This window comes from Pelobates fuscus, chromosome 2 (genome assembly GCF_036172605.1).
Source record: "Pelobates fuscus isolate aPelFus1 chromosome 2, aPelFus1.pri, whole genome shotgun sequence".
In the NCBI taxonomy this organism is placed as follows: domain Eukaryota; kingdom Metazoa; phylum Chordata; class Amphibia; order Anura; family Pelobatidae; genus Pelobates; species Pelobates fuscus.
The window spans coordinates 292,421,529-292,441,870 of NC_086318.1; the positions used below are offsets into that span (position 1 = coordinate 292,421,529).

Below are 20,342 nucleotides of genomic sequence, written 5' to 3' on the forward strand. Positions count from 1 at the left end.
AATCTCTTGAACATAAAAAAACACCCAATAGTCATTAGCCAACAACACAACACACAAATATTTAGAATAAAATGGTTTATCAAATAACTATGACGTTTAAATGGCTAAAACCTGTTGACAAAGAAGAAAGGTGTGATCTGAAGCAATTTCCTCTAATTTCAGGGTGTGCATATTTGTCACATAAGTTGTACTATAAAAAGGTGACAGCGCTAATAGTTCACTCATTCATTTAAAAAAACACAATATAGTGTTTGGGATTTTTTTGGCTCCTGTATTAGGGTAACAATATAATTTTAAAAATATTTGACCGATTAACCCGCAAACAGTGAGTACTTGTTAATTATTAAATTTTCATTTATATACGTTGCATATATTTATAAATGATGTGTACTGTTTTTTGTTTTTTTACCTTTAATTTGCTAACTTGCATTTCAGTCACTAGTTAAAATAGTGCATCAATATATTATGTTTATTAAGTAATATATCAATAAAAACACAAAGCGCAGTACTGAATTATTTTTCATATTTTCCAATTGTGCAGCAACCAACCAACATAGAAACCACTGAATATTTTTTGTTACTTGCTGCTTAGTACTTCATAGAATGCATGACTGAAAACATATGTTAACTAATATTCAATCATCCAAAGTTATTGATTTCATATAGGTTTTTTTTTATTTATTTTTTATTTTAGATTTACTTATACAAAATTAATAGGAAAAAATAATTTACCTACTGATACAGGACTATTCACTAAGCAATCATATGTTAAGAGCTGAGGATGGACTTCCAATATTTAGACTAAATTATCTGAGCTGAACGAAAATCATCTTCAACTATACTGAAATATGTTATATTCACAGCTCAGTAATTTGTCCTAAAGTTTCCAAAATTGGCCCTTTAGTTAAATTATACTAAGATTAGAATAAAATGAGGATATAGCTCTTACATGAATAACTGAAATGTTTCTCACTTAGAACAAAAGTATCATGTTCTCAATGTGGTTAATGTATAGTACTGAATAAGAACTGTCTAAATTGTCTATATTTTAATTATATCAAAATGTATATATTTTATAATGTAAAAACAAGCATGTTCTAGATCTGGGAATGTTACACTCAAAAGCTCAGAAGCTAAATAGCTCAGATCATTATTTAATGTCACGTTATGTTTATGTATTCCTAGACAGAACAGGTACCTTGAAACTGACAGTTTTATAGTTTCAAACACGGCTAATGATCCCTAATGATTGTTATGTTGCTTGAATCATCAAGAGTCTCAAACATGTTACACACTATGTATTTTAAAATTAGAGTTGCACGTTAACAAACTGCATTTCAGTTTTATCTCTGGAAATGCATTGTATGTAAAATAAGGTGAATAGAAAAGGGAAAAATAAAAAGGTTCATATTTTATACTTGATAGTTGAATTACAATTATTCCTTGCAGATATTTTCAAACTTACTGAAATAAAATAATTTTAAAAACATATATATCTAAATAAATAAAATACCCAGCATAGTGATGTATGAAAGCAATTAATCTAGGAGATGTATCTTGATGACGACTCTGTGAATATAATGGTTGGGCTGCAACTCATATTGTGTTAGGTCAAGCCTCACTGATCCCAAAAATATAATTTACACCAAAAGCATTTTCTGATAGCAAGTCTAGCACAGCAGTGATAACCAGGATGTGAATTCTGTAGACCCAATGCACTCAACTCCTAGTGATGAAGGAACTTTCATAGCCTTTTTCTATTCTAAACCAATGTGCCAAGAGGATCAGTGCTGTGTTGTGGTTCTTTCTTGAAGATAATGACAATGATTACAAGATCAGTTATACACGACTATCCTATATTATTCCTGTACAAATGTTTGATCTGTTCTCTGCAAGTAAGACGTTAGACTAGTCCTGGCACATTGCATGCTGTAGTTCAAGTCAGGTAGGTTTTATAAAAATACCAATTTGCTACGCAGCTCTAGTAAAGAAGCATTTATTAAGATAGTTTAGGCATCTAATCAAATACTGAAGCTTTGAAACGCAGTTATGTTGGCTAATCAAGTCAGCAATGTAAAAGCATCTGTATAGTGTAAAAGCTAGATGTTACAATTGCCACATTTTTAGTAATTACATAAAAACAATACAACTAGTGAAAGTCTTAGGAATACTACTAAGCTAGGAGGTAGTACATATTTACCTAATCACTATCCACAGCATGCTCAGGAGCAGAAGAGATAGAAACATTGTGATTCCTCCATTAACCAAATTTGGAAAGATGGGAGGTAAAAATAACCACTGGGAGGGCTCCATATGGTAAGGAAGCGCCAGTGCGTCTGACATGAAGTGCCTAACGTCCCATACTAATTTATTAATTTATGTGTTGTCTGACACAATTTGTTCCCCTTTTGCAACTCTTCACACATAATAATGGGATATATGCAACAGACCTGTGAGCTTAAAATGAAGGGCTATTAAGGGATAATATTCAATAATACATTTTGATCAACAATACGATTAGTAGGAACCAACATGGTTTTATGAAAGACTAACTTAAAGGAACACTGTAGGGTAAGGAACACAAACATGGATCCCGGACCCTACAGTGTTAAAACCACCATATCCCCCCCTTGCCCTAAATATAGTAAATTCTTACTTTTGTTCCAGTCTGCAGCTGCTGGCTCTGCCCCTGATCTGACATCATCAGAAGTGTTGTTCTGAGCCAATCACAATGCTTTCCCATGGCATTGGCTGAGACTGTCAAAGAGACATATCAGGGGCAGATCTAACATACGTCAAATACAGCCCTGGCCAAACAACATGAGGAAAGTTCAGTGTCTGCATGCAGAGGGTGGAGACACTGAATGGCAGCACTGCACACTGTCTGGAGGACTGGTTAGGGAAACACTGGATTAACTTGTTCCAGTGGATGTTGTGACGAACCCTGCTGCATAGACCTGTATTGCGGGTTCATCTGTTTTCATTGGATTCGTGGATTTCCTGTCCGTACGCTGTTGTTTTTACGTTTTCTAAAGTACCGAGTAAAACTACTGAACATCGGCCACCCAGGAGAGGAGTGTGCGGCTCATTAACACCTTGACCACAAATTATAACGCTGTGGTTAACCGCAAACACCTCTCCATTCCATCGTACGGGTGGTCGTCGTTCGTATGCCGACCACGAGGCGGCGGCCATTTTGGACACGAGGCGAATCAGCGGTGTTCGGTGCGAAACCCATGGATCTAAAAACGGACTCTTTATCTACCGAACACCGCTGGAGACGGCCGTCTCCCCTTCTATTCCCTTGGAGGCATACGAACCCTGTTCCGTTCGGGGGTTTTCTTCATCCGTATGAACCTACCCAGATAGCCGTCCCATGGAGTCATTCGTATACCGAAGAACTTATGAGAGACTTTGACTCCATGGCGATTGGACTGTGTACTTCGGATCTGAGCGCTATTCGGTAGGAATATGCCCTCAGATTCAGGCTATCTGGGGATACGTGACACGAACACTATAGATTCGGTACTTCGGATTGTATGTATTTTATTGCATTTTTTGTGTTTGTGTTTAAAATGGCGATGGTTCCTATCCTCGGAGTTAATTAGGTTTCTCCCTAATTATCTCCAGGATAGGAAGAGATGTATTATGGGTAAAATGGGGAGGGCTTGTGTTATAGCCACTGCGATTGGCTACTGTTTAATATATTTTACAGTCTTCCACCAGGTCCCCTAGGGGAGTGTCTACCTGGTGGAGACCTGCATAAATACTGGGCAGGTAGCCCCCATTAAACACATTCTGCTTGACCTTCAAAACGGAGCTTTGTCTCGTTTGTGGAGGGATTGACTATTGGGACAGCGTTTTCGTTTATTTCTAGCTGTGGAAGGATTTCGGATGGATTGCTGATCGGGAGTTACCGTGTTCGTATGCTCCGGTCGGGAGTTTTATGATCGGTTATGCTGAAATTGCATTTCTGGAGAAAGGGGAATATCGACTAAACGGCGGCTTCACTCTCCAGGCGGTGAGTGTCGTAACAATTGGTGGCAGCGGTGGGATGAATCCCACCGCCCTGAAGGCCAGCTACACACCCCGGATTGGAAATGCAATATGAGGAGTTAAGGCGTGCTACCCTTAAAGACATTTTGGAGCGCAGAGGACGATCAGCGAGCAATCTCAAGAAAAGAGAGATTATTGCTATATTGGTAGAGATGGATACAGCACAGGGAAGGGAGATAGCTAATGTGCCTGGCCTGCTGGATCTAACACCCGAGGAAATAGCGTTTAACCGGGCAGTTCAGATAAGGCTGGCACACTTTGGCCCCAACCCTGCAGCGGATATTGTGGTACAAGTACAAGCCGCAGTAGCAGCACAACAGGCGCTCCAGAGAAGCGGAGCTGCAGCAGCAGAGGTACCCCATAATAACAATGGGAAGAAAAAGGTACCATTTGCTGCTTTTAAAAACTTTATTGAGACTGAAGGAGAGATAGACGGGTTCCTGGCGGACTTTGAACGACAGTGTGCTTTACACCAGGTGCCCGCAGAAGAATGGGTTCCTATCCTCTCTGGGAAATTATCCGGCCGGGCCAGTGAAGCTTTTCGGGCCATCCCAGAGGAGGAACTCACTAGCTACCGGACAGTAAAAGATGCCCTTTTGACCCGGTACGCTGTTACCCCTGAGGCGTACCGGAGGCGATTCCGAGACAACAATAAACAGGCTGGTGATTCCTATGTGGAATGGGCATGCCGGGTACACCGCACGGCAGCCCACTGGAGGACAGGGTGTCGAGCGGTAACTGGGGAAGAGGTGCTGCAAGTGTTCCTGCTAGAACACTGCTTTGACAAATTACCTGCAGGAGTTCGAGAGTGGGTCAGGGACCGTAAACCCGCTACCTTCCATGAAGCTGCTCGTCTGGCTGACGAATACACTGATGCCCGTAAGCTCGATCAGACAGCAGCCAAGGTCCCTGCCCGAGTGGAATACAAACCGGCAGCACCTCCAACCACCAACCTATATCACCCCCCAGCACAACGTACCCCCGCTATACCGCCAGCAACCAACCATGGGCAGTCAGCCCGATTCAACAAACGGGGTTACTCCAACCAGGTCCAGTGCTTTGGATGCAAGCAGATGGGACATAAAAGACCAGAATGCCCTTTAAACCACGCCAACCAAGCACCATCCTGGAGAAACCCAGCCGGCGGAGCCCAGCAGCCACCTCAGCCTTCTGCTCACTGCCTTGAGCAGGAGGAGTTTTGGGGTTTCCTTCACGAAGCAGACCCAGTTCACGCAGCTCAGCAGGACAACCGCCAACACCACAGACAGACCGTTAAGTTAAATGGGAAAGAAGTCACTGGTCTAAGAGACACCGGAGCTACTATGACCTTGCTCCAAAAGAACCTGGTTTCGGAACACCAACACACCGGGAACACTGTGGCAGTAAGGGTGGCAGGAGGCGCCGTGTTCCGTCTGCCTGTTGCCCGGGTTCATTTGGACTGGGGAGCGGGAGCTGGACATGTGAATGTGGGGGTTATGAAGGACTTGCCTGCCGATGTTTTGCTGGGAAATGATTTGGCCCCTCTGATTTCTGCCTATGCTACTATGGGACCTGGCGAAGCCAATCCAGTGACTACCCGTGCTCAGACCCGTGCTGCTGGAACCGGCCCACCTGCTGCTGAGACCCAGGTAAGAACCGATTCCCCGACTGACACCCCAGGGCAGACGTTAGCTGGTTGGGATTCCCCGGAGGAGTTCGGGAGGGAAACCCAGACAGACCCATCTCTCCAGAGGTATAGGGGCAGAGCAGACACTGGAGAAGAAGGAGCAGAGGGGGAGCGGTATGAGTGGGTGGGGGACAGGTTATATCGGATCCCTAAGCCGTCCCAGAAAAGTGTTGCCCCTCCGCCAAATCGACAGCTGGTAGTGCCCGCGAAATACCGGCGAGAGATTCTGCGGATAGGGCATGATGTCCCGCTAGCCGGACATCTAGGGTCCCGCCGCACAGGCCATAGGATTAAGCACTTAAGCAGGCCCTCGTGAATGCCCCTGTCCTGGCTGCCCCACTTCCTAACAAACGTTTTCTCGTCCATACAGATGCTTCCATGTATGGACTGGGGGCTGTGCTAAGCCAGGTCGGGGAAGATGGAGGAGAACACCCTGTCGCATATCTCAGTCGAAAGCTGTTACCCCGGGAAGTGAGTTATGCGGCAGTGGAGAAAGAATGTTTGGCCCTGGTCTGGGCATTGAAGAAATTGAGTCCCTATTTGAATGGACAGGAATTTTCCCTTATCACGGACCACAATCCCCTTGTTTGGCTTAACCGGGTCTCGGGAGACAATGGTAGACTGCTGCGGTGGAGTTTAGCATTACAACCATATAACTTCACCATCAGCTACCGACCCGGTAAGCAGAATGGGAACGCAGATGGGTTATCCCGGCAAACCGACGTCCTTGCTACTTCCTAGTCCGGTCATCCCCACGTTGACCCGCTAAAGGGCCAAGCCGGGTCTGCCGGAGTGTTCCACAAGGGGGGAGCCGTGTGACGAACCCTGCTGCATAGACCTGTATTGCGGGTTCATCTGTTTTCATTGGATTCGTGGATTTCCTGTCCGTACGCTGTTGTTTTTACGTTTTCTAAAGTACCGAGTAAAACTACCGAACATCGGCCACCCAGGAGAGGAGTGTGCGGCTCATTAACACCTTGACCACAAATTAGAACGCTGTGGTTAACCGCAAACACCTCTCCATTCCATCGTACGGGTGGTCGTCGTTCGTATGCCGACCACGAGGCGGAGGCCATTTTGGACACGAGGCGAATCAGCGGAGTTCGGTGCGAAACCCATGGATCTAAAAACGGACTCTTTATCTACCGAACACCGCTGGAGACGGCCGTCTCCCCTTCTATTCCCTTGGAGGCATACGAACCCTGTTCCGTTCAGGGGTTTTCTTCATCCGTATGAACCTACCCAGATAGCCGTCCCATGGAGTCATTCGTATACCGAAGAACTTATGAGAGACTTTGACTCCATGGCGATTGGACTGTGTACTTCGGATCTGAGCGCTATTCGGTAGGAATATGCCCTCAGATTCAGGCTATCTGGGGATACGTGACACGAACACTATAGATTCGGTACTTCGGATTGTATGTATTTTATTGCATTTTTTGTGTTTGTGTTTAAAATGGCGATGGTTCCTATCCTCGGAGTTAATTAGGTTTCTCCCTAATTATCTCCAGGATAGGAAGAGATGTATTATGGGTAAAATGGGGAGGGCTTGTGTTATAGCCACTGCGATTGGCTACTGTTTAATATATTTTACAGTCTTCCACCAGGTCCCCTAGGGGAGTGTCTACCTGGTGGAGACCTGCATAAATACTGGGCAGGTAGCCCCCATTAAACACATTCTGCTTGACCTTCAAAACGGAGCTTTGTCTCGTTTGTGGAGGGATTGACTATTGGGACAGCGTTTTCGTTTATTTCTAGCTGTGGAAGGATTTCGGATGGATTGCTGATCGGGAGTTACCGTGTTCGTATGCTCCGGTCGGGAGTTTTATGATCGGTTATGCTGAAATTGCATTTCTGGAGAAAGGGGAATATCGACTAAACGGCGGCTTCACTCTCCAGGCGGTGAGTGTCGTAACAGATGTGATCTGCATGTATTTTGCTAAGTCATTTGATACAGTTCTACGCAAAATGTTACTGTTAAAGCTGAAATCAATTGGCTTAGATGACAAGTATTATTATTGGATAGAACACTGGCTTGAAGATAGCGTACAGAGAATATTTGTATTTACAAATTAAAACTGTTGTCCAATTTGAAAATGTTCCATTTGGAACATTTCAAATTGGACAAAAGTTTTAAGTGCAGTGCCTCAGGGTTCTGTCCTGGTTCTATTTCTCTTTAATCTATTTATAAGTGATCTTGAAGTGTGCAATGAAAGTCGTGTGTTGGTGTTTGCAGATGACACAAAATTAGGTAATATCTAAACATGATATAATTTCTCTATAGGAGGTTTTGGATAGATATATAGAGATGGTTTTGTCTTTAGGCAGCACTGTTGCACCTTATCAAAGTTGCATTATTGTAATATTCAAGTGTCAGATGAGATTCAATACAGTTAAATAAAAAGTCATGCATTTTGGTATAAGGAAGCCACAAGCCTCATTCACACTAAATGGGGTTGAGTTATGGATAACAGTAAATGATAAAGACTTGGGAACAATTACAGAGAACAAACTAGGCAACAGTATGCAATGTCCATCTGCCACTGCAAATGCTAGTATATGCAATGGCAGACCGGCATTGTATATTGTGCTGTCTTGTGTAAAAAGGGATATTGATTCTGGTGATCAAATTATGATTTTGCCTCAATACAAATTAAAGACTGTGCCTTGAATTTGTGGTGCAATTTTGAGGACCAGTTTTTAAAAGAATTATTGCAAAACTAGAAAAAGTGCAAATACAAGCTACAACAGGGCTTCCCCAACTTTTATGGGCCGAGACCCACTTTTTAAAAGAGCTAATTTTTCTGTATGGGTCATTGACCCACTTGCTTTCAATGCATTTTTTAAAAATGAACACCATGGCAATCAGCTTTAAAGGCATACAATTGGCACACCATAGCACGTTTTAAATGCATACAATCGGCACACCATCGCAATCAGTTTTAGAGACATAAAATTGACACACCATGGCAATCAGTTTTAGAGGCATAACATTGTCACACAATGGCAATCAGTTTAAAATGCATAAATTTGGCACACCAAGGCAACTTTATGTGCATAACACTGGCACACCATGGCAATCAGTTATAGAGGCTTAAAATTAGCACACCATGGCAATACGTTTTAGAGGCATAAAATTGGCACATCATGGCAATCAGCTTTAGAGGCATAAAATTGGCACACCATGGCAAACAGTCAGATGCATAAAACTGGCACACCATGGTAAACCGTCTTGGATGCATAAAGTTGGCACATCATGGCAGTTTTAGAGGAATTCAATTGGCACACCATGGCAATCAGTTTTAGAGGCATAAACTTGGCACACCATGGCAATCAGCTTCGCACACATACAATTGGCACACAATGGCAATCAGCTTTAGAGGCATACAATTGGCACGCCAGGGCAATCAGCTTTAGATGCATACAATTGGCACACAATGGCAATCAGCTTTAGAGGCATGTAATTGGCACACCAGGGCAATCGGCTTTAGATGGATACAATTGGCACACCAGGGCAATCAGTTTTAGATCCATAAAATTGGCATATCATGGTAGTTTTAGAGGCATAATTTGGCACATCATGGCAATCAGCGTTAGATACATACAATTGGCACACCAGGGCAATCAGTTTTAGATCCATAAAATTGGCATATCATGGCAGTTTTAGAGGCATACTTTTGGCATATAATGGCAGTTTTAGAGGCAGAAACTTGGCAACTGCTTACTCACAGACTCAGTCAGAATCAGTGCTGTGTCCTGCTCGTTCATCCAGGCACCTCCCAGTGGTGGAACCAGGGCCGATGCAAGCATTTTTGCTGCCCTAGGCAAAAACAAATTTGCTGCACCATTTGCTCCACCCAATCATGCAGACTAACACACATGCTGACTCAAGTAGACACACACTGACCCATGCAAACTGACACACACGCACTAACCCATGTAGATAGACGCACACTGATTCATACACACACACTGATCCATGCAGACACACACATACAGACACACTGACCCATGCAAACACACACACATAGAGACACACTGACCCATGCAGACACACACACTGACCCATGCAAACTGACAGACATGCACTAACCCATGTAGATGGACGCATACTGACCCATATACACACACTGATCCATGCAGACACACACATACAGATACACTGAACAATGCAGACACACACACATAGTGACACACTGACCCATGCAAACTGACACACATGCACTAACCCACTGATGCACACTGACCCATATGCACAAACTGATCCATGCAGACACACACACTGACCCATGCAGACACACAGTGGCCCATGCAGATACAAGCACTAACCCAGACACACACAATGACCCATACAGACACACACACTGTCCCATACAGTCACAATGACCCATACAGACACACAATGACCCATACAGACAGACATTACACCCATGACATACACACACTAGCCCATGCAGATACACTGACCCATACAGACATGCATATTGACCCATAAAGACACACACAACGACCAATAAAGACACACACAATAACCAATACAGATAGACATTGCACACTGGCCCATACACACACACACTGACTCATACAGACACACATACTGACCCATTCAGAAACATGCACTGACCCATACAGACAGACATTACACACATAACATACACACACACTGGCCCATACAGACACACTGACCCATACAGACACACACTGACCCACACAGACACACACTGACCTATACAGACACACACACTGAGCCATACAGACAGATATTACACACATGACATACACACACACTGGCCCACACAGATACACACTGACTCATACAGACACACTGATTCATAGAGACACACTGACTCATACAGACACACACTAACCCATACAAACACACACACTGACCCATACAGACAGACACTGACCCATACAGACACACACTGACCCATACAGACACACACTGACTCATACAGACACACACTGACTTATAAAAACACACATAATGACCCATACAGGAACACACAATGACCCATACAGATACACACTGACCTATACAGACACACACAATGACCCATACAGGCAGACATTGCACACATGACATACACACACACTGGCCCATACAGACACACACTGACCCATACAGACACACTGGCTCATACAAACACACTGACCCTGTATGTGTGTCTGTATGTGTGTGTCTGCATGGATCAGTGTGTGTGTATGGATCAGTGTGCGTCTATCTACATGGGTTAGTGCGTGTGTGTCAGTTTGCATCGGTCAGTGTGTGTCTACTTGAGTCAGCATGTGTGTTAGTCTGCATGATTGGGTGGAGCAAATGGTGCAGCAAATTTGTTTTTGCCTAGGGCAGCAAAAATGCTTGCACCGGCCCTGGTTTCCACACTGACCCATACAGACACAAACAATGACCCATACAGACATTACACACATGACACACACACACTGACCCAAACAGACTGACATACACAAACGTAGTGACTAACAAACATTCTCTGACACACCTTACCTTCATTGCTGTTAGTTGCCTGCGCCTGGCTGCCCATCACGTCCTTTCTCAGCACATTTCCTGTTATGCTCCTGCCACTTCTCTCCATGTACAGGGGAAGGGGCGGGAACGATGAATTGAAGTGCCCTTGCGCTGCGGCCAATGCCACCACAATGGATGTCTAAGAGGGGGTCCTGGCTGACCGGGCTGATGTGTATGCCGTCAGACCTGTATTCTGAGTGCTCGGTAACTTGGCCGGCGGCATGCTCAAAATAATCTAACTCGATGGAGGGGTGGCCGCTGCACAAGCTATCATGAAATCAGGGTCGGCCCCCCCCTTAAGCAGATCTCTAAGCGGCTGCCTAATTTGCCTATAGGGAGCGCCGACCCTTGGTGGAACAAATGTGAATAGGACCATGGTGCAAGTAAGTTTTCTGGGCACCCCTCTAGTGCAAGTGTGGCCAAAAGGTAGGTCCACATCTGTCGGAGAACTTCAACAATGCTATGCCAGCTGGGGATCTACCATTTGCCCATTATTGCAGGGTTATATTTGTGAGCAGTGTTTGAGCGTTTTAATGTAAGCATGTTTTTGTATTAAATATATGTGTGCATATATGGGTGTATTTGTATGTACTGTTGCCATTAGAATGTAGTGGTGTACTTGTTTGTAATGTTTGCGTCTGAACAGTGTGAGGAGGGGGCATGGAGAGAAGGGGTTACAGTGTGGGGATGGAGACACAGAGAAAATGGGCTACAGTGTGGGGGGAGAGAAGGGGCTACAGTGTGGGGGCAGGTAGAGAAGGGTTTACAGTGTGGGGAGGGGGTCAGGGAGAGAAGGGGATACAGTGTGGGGGGGCAGAGAGTGATGGGGTTACACTTGGGGGGGGAGGGTGGCAGGGTGTGGAGGACTTTGTTCTACCTTCATTTTTAAGATAATAAAGTCTCTGGTTATCCAGTGTCTCTCCCTGGTGGTCCGGGGGATTAACCCTCTGGTCTGCAGCTTCGCCGGTTGCAGAGCTGCTGACCATGTAATAGAAGTCTCGCGAGCACCCCAAGTGTTGCCTTGGTAACGCTCTGGGTGCTTTCCAGATCTCTATCACACGGTGGAGCTGCAGACTGGAGTTGCTGGGCAGACTGATTGGAGGGGCCCGGCGGCATACAGGGCAAGCCCTGGCCCGCTGAGTGCCAGCGTGACCCACTGGGAATCACCCGACGACCCACCAATGGGTCGCGACCCACACTTTGGGAAACCCTGAGCTACAACATTAATAAGGGGGATGGAGAAGATTAGCTATGAAAAAAGGCTAGACAAACTACATAATGCATCTCAGAGGTAGCATGGTAGCACTATACAATTGTATACAGTGTCAGTACAAACAGCTAGGTGCTAACCTTAGAAGAATTTACAATAGACAAAAAGGTGATCCATTCAAATTGGAAGAAAGGCATTTTTTGCTACAGCAGAGCAAAGGGCTCTTTAGAGGAAGAACAATAAAGATGTGAAACTTTTTTATCCAAAGAGGTTATCTCATTAAAGGACCACTCTAGGCACCCAGACACTTCAGCTTAATGAAGTGGTCTGGGTGCCAGGTCCCTCTAGGATTAACCCTTTTTTTTATAAACATAGCAGTTTCCGAGAAACTGCTATGTTTACAATAGGGTTAATCCAGCCTCCAAATCCTCTAGTGGCTGTCTCACTGACAGCCGCTAGAGGCGCTTGCGTGATTCTCACTGTGAAAATAACAGTGAGAACACGCAAGCGTCCATAGGAAAGCATTGTAAATGCTTTCCTATGAGATCGAATGAATGCGCGTGCAGCTCTTGCCACGCATGCGCATTCAGCCGAAAGGGAGGATCGGAGGCAGAGAGGAGGAGGAGAGCTCCCCGCCCGGCGCTGGAATAAAGGTAAGTTTTAACCCTTTACTCTACCCAGAGCCCGGCGGGAGGGGGTCCCTGAGGGTAGGGGCACCCTCAGGGCACTATAGTGCCATAAAAACGAGTATGTTTTCCTGGCACTATAGTGGTCATTTAAGTTATACAGATAATCCAAATAAAAAGGCATTTTAAGGCCTGGCTATTTATATATTTTTTTTTTTGAAAAACAAAATGATTCAAGGTTATGAATAGCTTGTATGTAGGTTGTTGTTTCAATTACAAATCTGACCATTTGATTTCAATTATGACGTCAAGAGGCATCACTTTTATGTGTCTTTTTTTTCCCCCTTTGGATCAGCAGATTAAAAAGAGTTGTTGTTTTATAAGTTGAATTCAAATGAATTTTTCAAACAAAATTACTATGTAACTATGAATGGTTTATTATTCATTGTCTAAAATTTTTCTAGATTTAAAAAAGAAAATTGCAAAAATAATGTAATACATTTCTTTAGATTTGTCAAATGGTCACCTTCAGCCAATGAAACAGATATCTGTTGTGATTAGTGAATTCCCTTTTTATGAGACTCACACTTTAAGTTCCAATATAATATTGTTCATGCAATAACTTATTTTGTAAAGAGAAACTATTTTAATAAAATGCTCTTTTAAAAATAAAATATTAGGGTCTAAATAAACTAGAATCAATGAGGTAAAAGCAAAATTACAGTATATTACAATAACAAAAATTATAAGAATTCAAAGTAAATGTAAAAGTATATGGCAAAAAGGATATCTTTGTTTTCAGGTCGACCATATTGATATAACATTTTAAATTAAGTTTGAATTTCTATCAATAACCTCTATTAACAAATAACCCTATCTGAATCTCTAGTTCAGCACTATATTCCTGACTGCTAATGTAGGTTTATTTTTGAAATATGATTACAAATACGGCTGTTTAGGACATTCCTTCCCAGCCCCTGAATCAATGACAAATCTGATAATCTCACTAAAATGTGAGATCCTCAATGCCTTCCACCAGTTTAAACATTTTCCGATGCTGTTCGAATAGGGATTCTGACAAAACCTGGACCATTGGTGTGCTTTGAAGAACATGTTGCAGCTCCTACAAAACAGTAATGTTTTCAGTAGCATGGTTAAAAAGAAAAGGGTATTGCGCCCAGATCACTTAATGAAGTAGTCTGGGGGTCTATACAGGGTTCAAATCTGTTGGGTCGCTTTAGGGTTTGGTGTGATTGACTAAACACATTTCTACAATCATCACAAAAGTAATTGTATATGACATTTGCATGCACAGATGACCGATTTAGATATAGATATATAGATATCTGCATATAGATATCTGCATAGAGCACAATCAATCATTCATAATATAATAAGCATGCTCTTTCATGTCAATCACTTTTTAAAAATGGTTTCCTAACTTTTGTCTTTTTCTTGCCTTGGCAGATTGTGTTGTGAACCAGTACCATTAAAACAAAAATCACAATGCAGTGTTCACAAATGAAAAATATCCTTATTCTATCATTTGGAATTTTACTGCTATACACAGCTTATATGGGACTTCAAACTCTGCAGGTTAGTGGTTTCTGAGACATTTTTCTAAAGAGGTTATTGCTTTTTTTTGTTGTTTTTTTTAAAGTCACAATATCACTTAGAATTGTAAAATGTGAGGACAGTTCTTCAAATTTGATCTGAACTTGTGATTCAGGTATTTGGTAAGTGCAGTTCAGGGTCACATTATGAGGCTATACATCATTACAGATGTTTAAAATTGTCACAATTAGTTGGTAAAATAACAGAAATAAAAATTGTCAAAGTTCTATACTGTGTACATAGAATTATGTAACTATGTAACTATGTAATTAGAATGTATAAAACATCCAAGTGCTTAAAGAATGTATTATTTAAAGGTATATTTGGCTATAATTGGAAAATGCAGAAAAATACAACATGGCCACATTTACATCATAAGAATTAGTTTAAATATAAAATAAAGCTAAAAAAAAATAATTGCAGGGATTACCTCAGGTTCTTATTTGGAATTGTTGAAAATTGGAGTGGTAAGAAATCATACAATTCTAAAATGGTTTGATTCCTTACAAAGAGGGTGGGCTAACATTAACCACTACAGCTCACCATGGTGATCACGGTGCTTTGAGTATTTCTTTAATTGACTTTTAGCCTTCTGCCTGTTGACTGTACTTATTTATTTGTTTAATTTAAGAATATGTGCTAGATTCTATTAGATGAGATAAGCTTATGTAATTGAATAGCAATTTTCCATTTGACTTCCATTAGGTACATGCTGTTCAATCTCAAGAGATAAGCTGAGGTAGAAACATAGAAACATAGAACGTGACGGCAGATAAGGACCATTCGGCCCATCTAGTCTGCCCAGTTTTCTAAATACTTTCATTAGTCCCTGGCCTTACCTTATAGCTAGTATAGCCTTATGCCTATCCCATGCATGCTTAAACTCCCTCACTGTGTTAACCTCTACCACTTCAGCTGGAAGGCTATTCCATGCATCCACTACCCTCTCAGTAAAGTAATACTTCCTGATATTATTTTTAAACCTTTGCCCCTGTAATTTGAGACTGTGTCCTCTTGTTGTGGTAGTTTTTCTTCTTATAAATATTGTCTCATCCTTTACGGTGTTGATTCCATTTATGTATTTAAATGTTTCTATCATATCCCCCCAGTCTCGTTTTTCCTGAAAGCTATACATGTTAAGTTCCTTTAACCTTTCCTTGTAAGTTTTATCCTGCAATCCATGAACCAGTTTAGTAGCCCTTCTCTGAACTCTCTCTAAAGTATTAATATCCATCTGAAGATATGGTCTCCAGTACTGCATACAATACTCCAAGTGAGGTCTCACCAGTGTTCTGTATAATGGCATGAGCACTTCCCTCCTTCTACTGCTAATATACAACCCAACATTCTGCTAGTATTTCCTGCTGCTCTATTACATTGTCTGCCTATCTTTAAGTCATCTGAAATAATTACCCCTAAATCCCTTTCCTCAGATGTTGAGTTTAGGACTCTATCATAAATTCTGTACTCTGCCCTTAGGTTTTTACGTCCAAGATGCATTACATTGCACTTATCTACATTAAATGTCAGTTGCCACAACTCTGACCAGTTTTCTAGTTTAACTAAATCATTTGCCATTTGGCTTATCCCTCCTGGAACATCAACCCTGTTACATATCTTAGTATCATCAGCAAAAATGACATACCTTACCATTAACACCTTCTGCAATAACACTAATAAAAATATTAAAGAGAATGGGTCCAAGTACAGATCCCTGAGGTACCCCACTGGTGACAAGCCCAAGCTTCGAATATACTCCATTGACTACAACCCTCTGTTGCCTGTCACTCAGCCACTGCCTTACCCATTCAACAATATTGGAATCCAATCTTAAAGATTGCAGTTTATTGATAAGCCTTCTATGTGCAACAGTGTCAAAAGCCTTACTGAAATCTAGGTAAGCAATGTCTACTGCACCACCCTGATCTATTATTTTAGTTAACCAATCAAAAAAATCAATAAGATTAGTTTGGCATGATCTTGAAATCCATGTGATTTTAGATGTTCAACAATCATATCCTTTAACATGGTTTCCATTACTTTCCCCACTACTGAAGTAAGGCTATAGTTGCCCGACTTCTCCCTACTTCTTGTGAATGGGCACAACATTCGCTAACTTCCAATCTTTTGGGACTACTCCTGTTAAACAATGATTGGTTAAATAAATCTGTTAATTGGTTTACTAGCACACCAAGATCTTTTAATAACTTTGGGTCTTCAAATAAAATAGAGCTAGATTATGTTATACGAGATAAGTATATATCTGATAATACATACATTTTAATAGGAAAACTATTATTCATTTAACAGAGTTTAAAAAAAGTAACATCAGATAGTAATGAAATTTTGTAATAAAGTATGTGTTACTTTATCAACTGTGCAAATGAAATATTTGCTGTATGTGCATTCTTCTCACAATAACATTAACCCCTTAAAGACACAGGACATGTGTGACATGTCATGATTCCCTTTTATTCCAGAAGTTTGGTCCTTAAGGGGTTAAGGCAGATACTTGTTTATTGTCTTCAAGAAAATCCAGTTTAGATGCAGTTTTTTTTCATAATGGATCATATTTTCATGGTTATACAAGTCCGTAGTTAGGGTTAGTGGTTTATAGCAGCTGTAAAATTATAAGGCAGCACAGGGTTATGGAAAGGGTTATGGAAAGAGTGTCTCTTACCAACAGGAGCCGAACGGATGAGTAATTTTTGGGAATAGAGTAATGTTAAGGCTTCTGCATGTATTTAATTAATTTAATTTCAGTTAAAAAGTTCATTGTCGGTATCATTATATTTAATAATAAGGCATGACATAATCGTGTGTTACGCAGGGAATAAATAATATAATTGGGTGGGTTAAATGCTAATACCTAGCAATTTGGAAAGTGTGATATTTAAAAAAAAGAAATGAAAATGATGTCAGGTGAATCTCTCCAAGGTGTGTTAGCCTCTGCCCTTGAGCTGTTCCTGGTTATCCTTACTCTTTGATAATTTTAAAACTGTTCTATATAACGATAATAACTTATTTATATTTATGTACTTTTTAGTAATTTTTGCACATGTGAATTTGAAGTACATTTAGTTAGACTTATTTACATATTTACATATGTTGACAATGTACTCAACACATGCGTGTCTTTTTAAGACATTATGAACCCTTCCCATCTTATAAAACATGTCGACTAAACTAAGTACTGGTTGTATAGAGGAGTTTGCACGTAAAGCCTAATGCTAAGTGTGCTTAAAAGTATATTAAATTAATACTTCAATAAACTTAACAGTCAGGGAAGTGTGAAGTCATATTGTAAAAATAAACTTAACCCTTTCTATTTTGAAACTATCCTAATTTGACCCACAGGGGTTCATTGATGGGTCACTGGGTCAAAAATATATTCTATGATCAACAACATGAGTTGATCATACAATATATATTTTTTGGCATATTCCAATGTTTCTCCCTTTGTGTTATAACATTAATTGTCCCATTTTGCTCCTTCCTTTCCATCAAGGCAAAATGAGTTAGCAATGGTCATAAAATATGATTAGGTCACCTGGGTAAACCAAGATTAGGTTAATATCATTGGATATGGCAACATGAAAAGTCCTGTACAGTTCACATTTTTATGATTTGGGACAGAATATGCAAGGGCAAATTTCATATTTGCCATGTATTCAGAAGACAAGATCTGAGATTTTTAAGGATGCCAGTGAAGTACAAACATTTTACAAGCAATTTAAATGTCATTTTTTTTCATTTAAGGTTGTTCAATCTCAACAACCATGTGTCAAACACCAGGTGTTCTCTATAACTGTTTTGTACACTGGCATCTGATTGTGAATTACCATTATTAATTAGAATTATAAGGGTTATTAATTTCATTTAATTTACATTAACTACCTAATTTTCACTTCTTTTATTTTGTAAATGTTATTAAAAACCACTAAAATTAACCTTGATACATTTTTTAAATGGGACCAGTTTGGCATATTCTTTGTTATAATGTAACTAATCAAACATTCATGCATTTTAAAGGTTTTGACTTTGTTAACATTCAGCATTTTTGCATTCTCAAATCTTTATAGTTATTGCATAGAAAAAAATAATGTTTTTCTGAACTATAATCCTGCCTCCTTAGCTACACCCTCTAATTCTAGAATAACACTCTTTTTAATCAAAATTATGTGCACAGCTCAGCCACTAACAGCACTGTATGATCTGACCTACAAAACAACCTGCGTGATGAGAGGCTACCCAGACATACATATAGTAAGGATATTGTGGCGAACCGCTTGGCACCCCGACTGGGTACCTCCGCCAATCTCACTTCCTGTTTATCACAGAGCTACTTTAAGCACTTCACTGGGACACCATAAGCACTTCCAGCCCCTAGCCACCGCAACTTGGCTGCGGTCTCGCCACCTATTTCCGCCCTGGACCAACCACCTGGATCCAACTCTCAGAGGTAGAGCTGTCCTCCAGAGAGTATAGCTGTATAGCAAGTGATTATAGCAAATATAGCATTTCCACCACACATTACCCGAGACTTAATGCTGGGAGTAGTCTGTATTTATTCAAGGCAATACACTGCCTTTTATGCAAAAGCTCCATGCAAGGAGTCTCCAACATGACATTACAGTCATCCCTCCATGATTCTGTTCCCTCTCAGGTATAAAGAAATCCTTTTATTTTGTCACACATGGTTTGTTAGGCACAGACCCCTACATGGGGTCTACAGCACAATACAACAGGAAAAGGAAGGGGGAGGGGGAGAGGTATGGACAAGCAAAACATTCACAGACAAGCAATACATTGTTAAATAGCCCCCTAAGCAGGCAAGCCTGTGGGCATGATACGCAGCAACAGTGTTCCGTCACAGATATCACTACCTGTATGTCTGTAGTTCTCACACTGTCTGCAGACAAGCTGAAAATTAAATTTAACCTGTTATGGAAAAAGTAACTTACCTGAAATTACTCCATATACACTGAATAGAACATGTATCAGAAATAAACATGGCGTGTTCAATTTAAGATTTACTCACTTTTCCTTCATTCCAGCACTGCTTTGTGACCGTCCACCACTCTAGTTGCATTCCTCCTGCAGTCTTCTTTGATCGGCCCTGCTTGGGACACATCCCCAAGCAGGGCAAATTTTATCAGTGACATTGGCACACCGGCTTTGTTGCCCGTGTGTAGGTGTCGGAACAGAGTGACTTCACCTAACTCCATTGCAAATGTTAGTACTAGAAGGGCTGGCTAGGGAGTTTTCATAGCAACCACAGTGCATGCTGTGGGTGTAGAGCAGAGCACAGGGATCTCCTCTTTTCTGCTCTTCCTTGTAAGTCAATGCTGAGGCATGCCTCTTTTAAATAGGTTTTTCTACTAATCTATATATTTGCTAGCAAAACTGCTAGCACACTGTATAGATAAAATCTTATGCTCAATGTAATGAGCATAAGTTGTTTGGGGCATGAGAGGTGCCTCTTAAAAGCATCTCATTTTATGCTGCTAGTGGCTGAGCTGCACTGATACACTAATAAGTAAGTCTTTCTGACATGATGGGGTATTGTTAGGGACACTTAACAACTTTAGCTTAGTGAAGTGGTTTTGGTGTATAGATCATGTCCCTGCAGTCTCACTG

At 41.3% G+C, this 20,342-nt stretch overlaps 1 protein-coding gene across 1 annotated transcript in view; it reads left to right on the forward strand.

Annotated features, from left to right (window-relative positions):
* Positions 1-248: 248 nt before the first annotated feature.
* Positions 249-20,342, forward strand: part of LOC134585788 (protein unc-93 homolog A-like) — a 36,444-nt gene continuing 16,350 nt past the window's right edge. The window contains exons 1-2 of the mRNA XM_063441257.1: positions 249-325; positions 14,556-14,684. Of these exons, the coding sequence (XP_063297327.1) occupies positions 14,595-14,684 (90 nt within the window). The 5' untranslated portion in view covers positions 249-325; positions 14,556-14,594. The remainder of the gene's footprint in view (positions 326-14,555; positions 14,685-20,342) is intronic.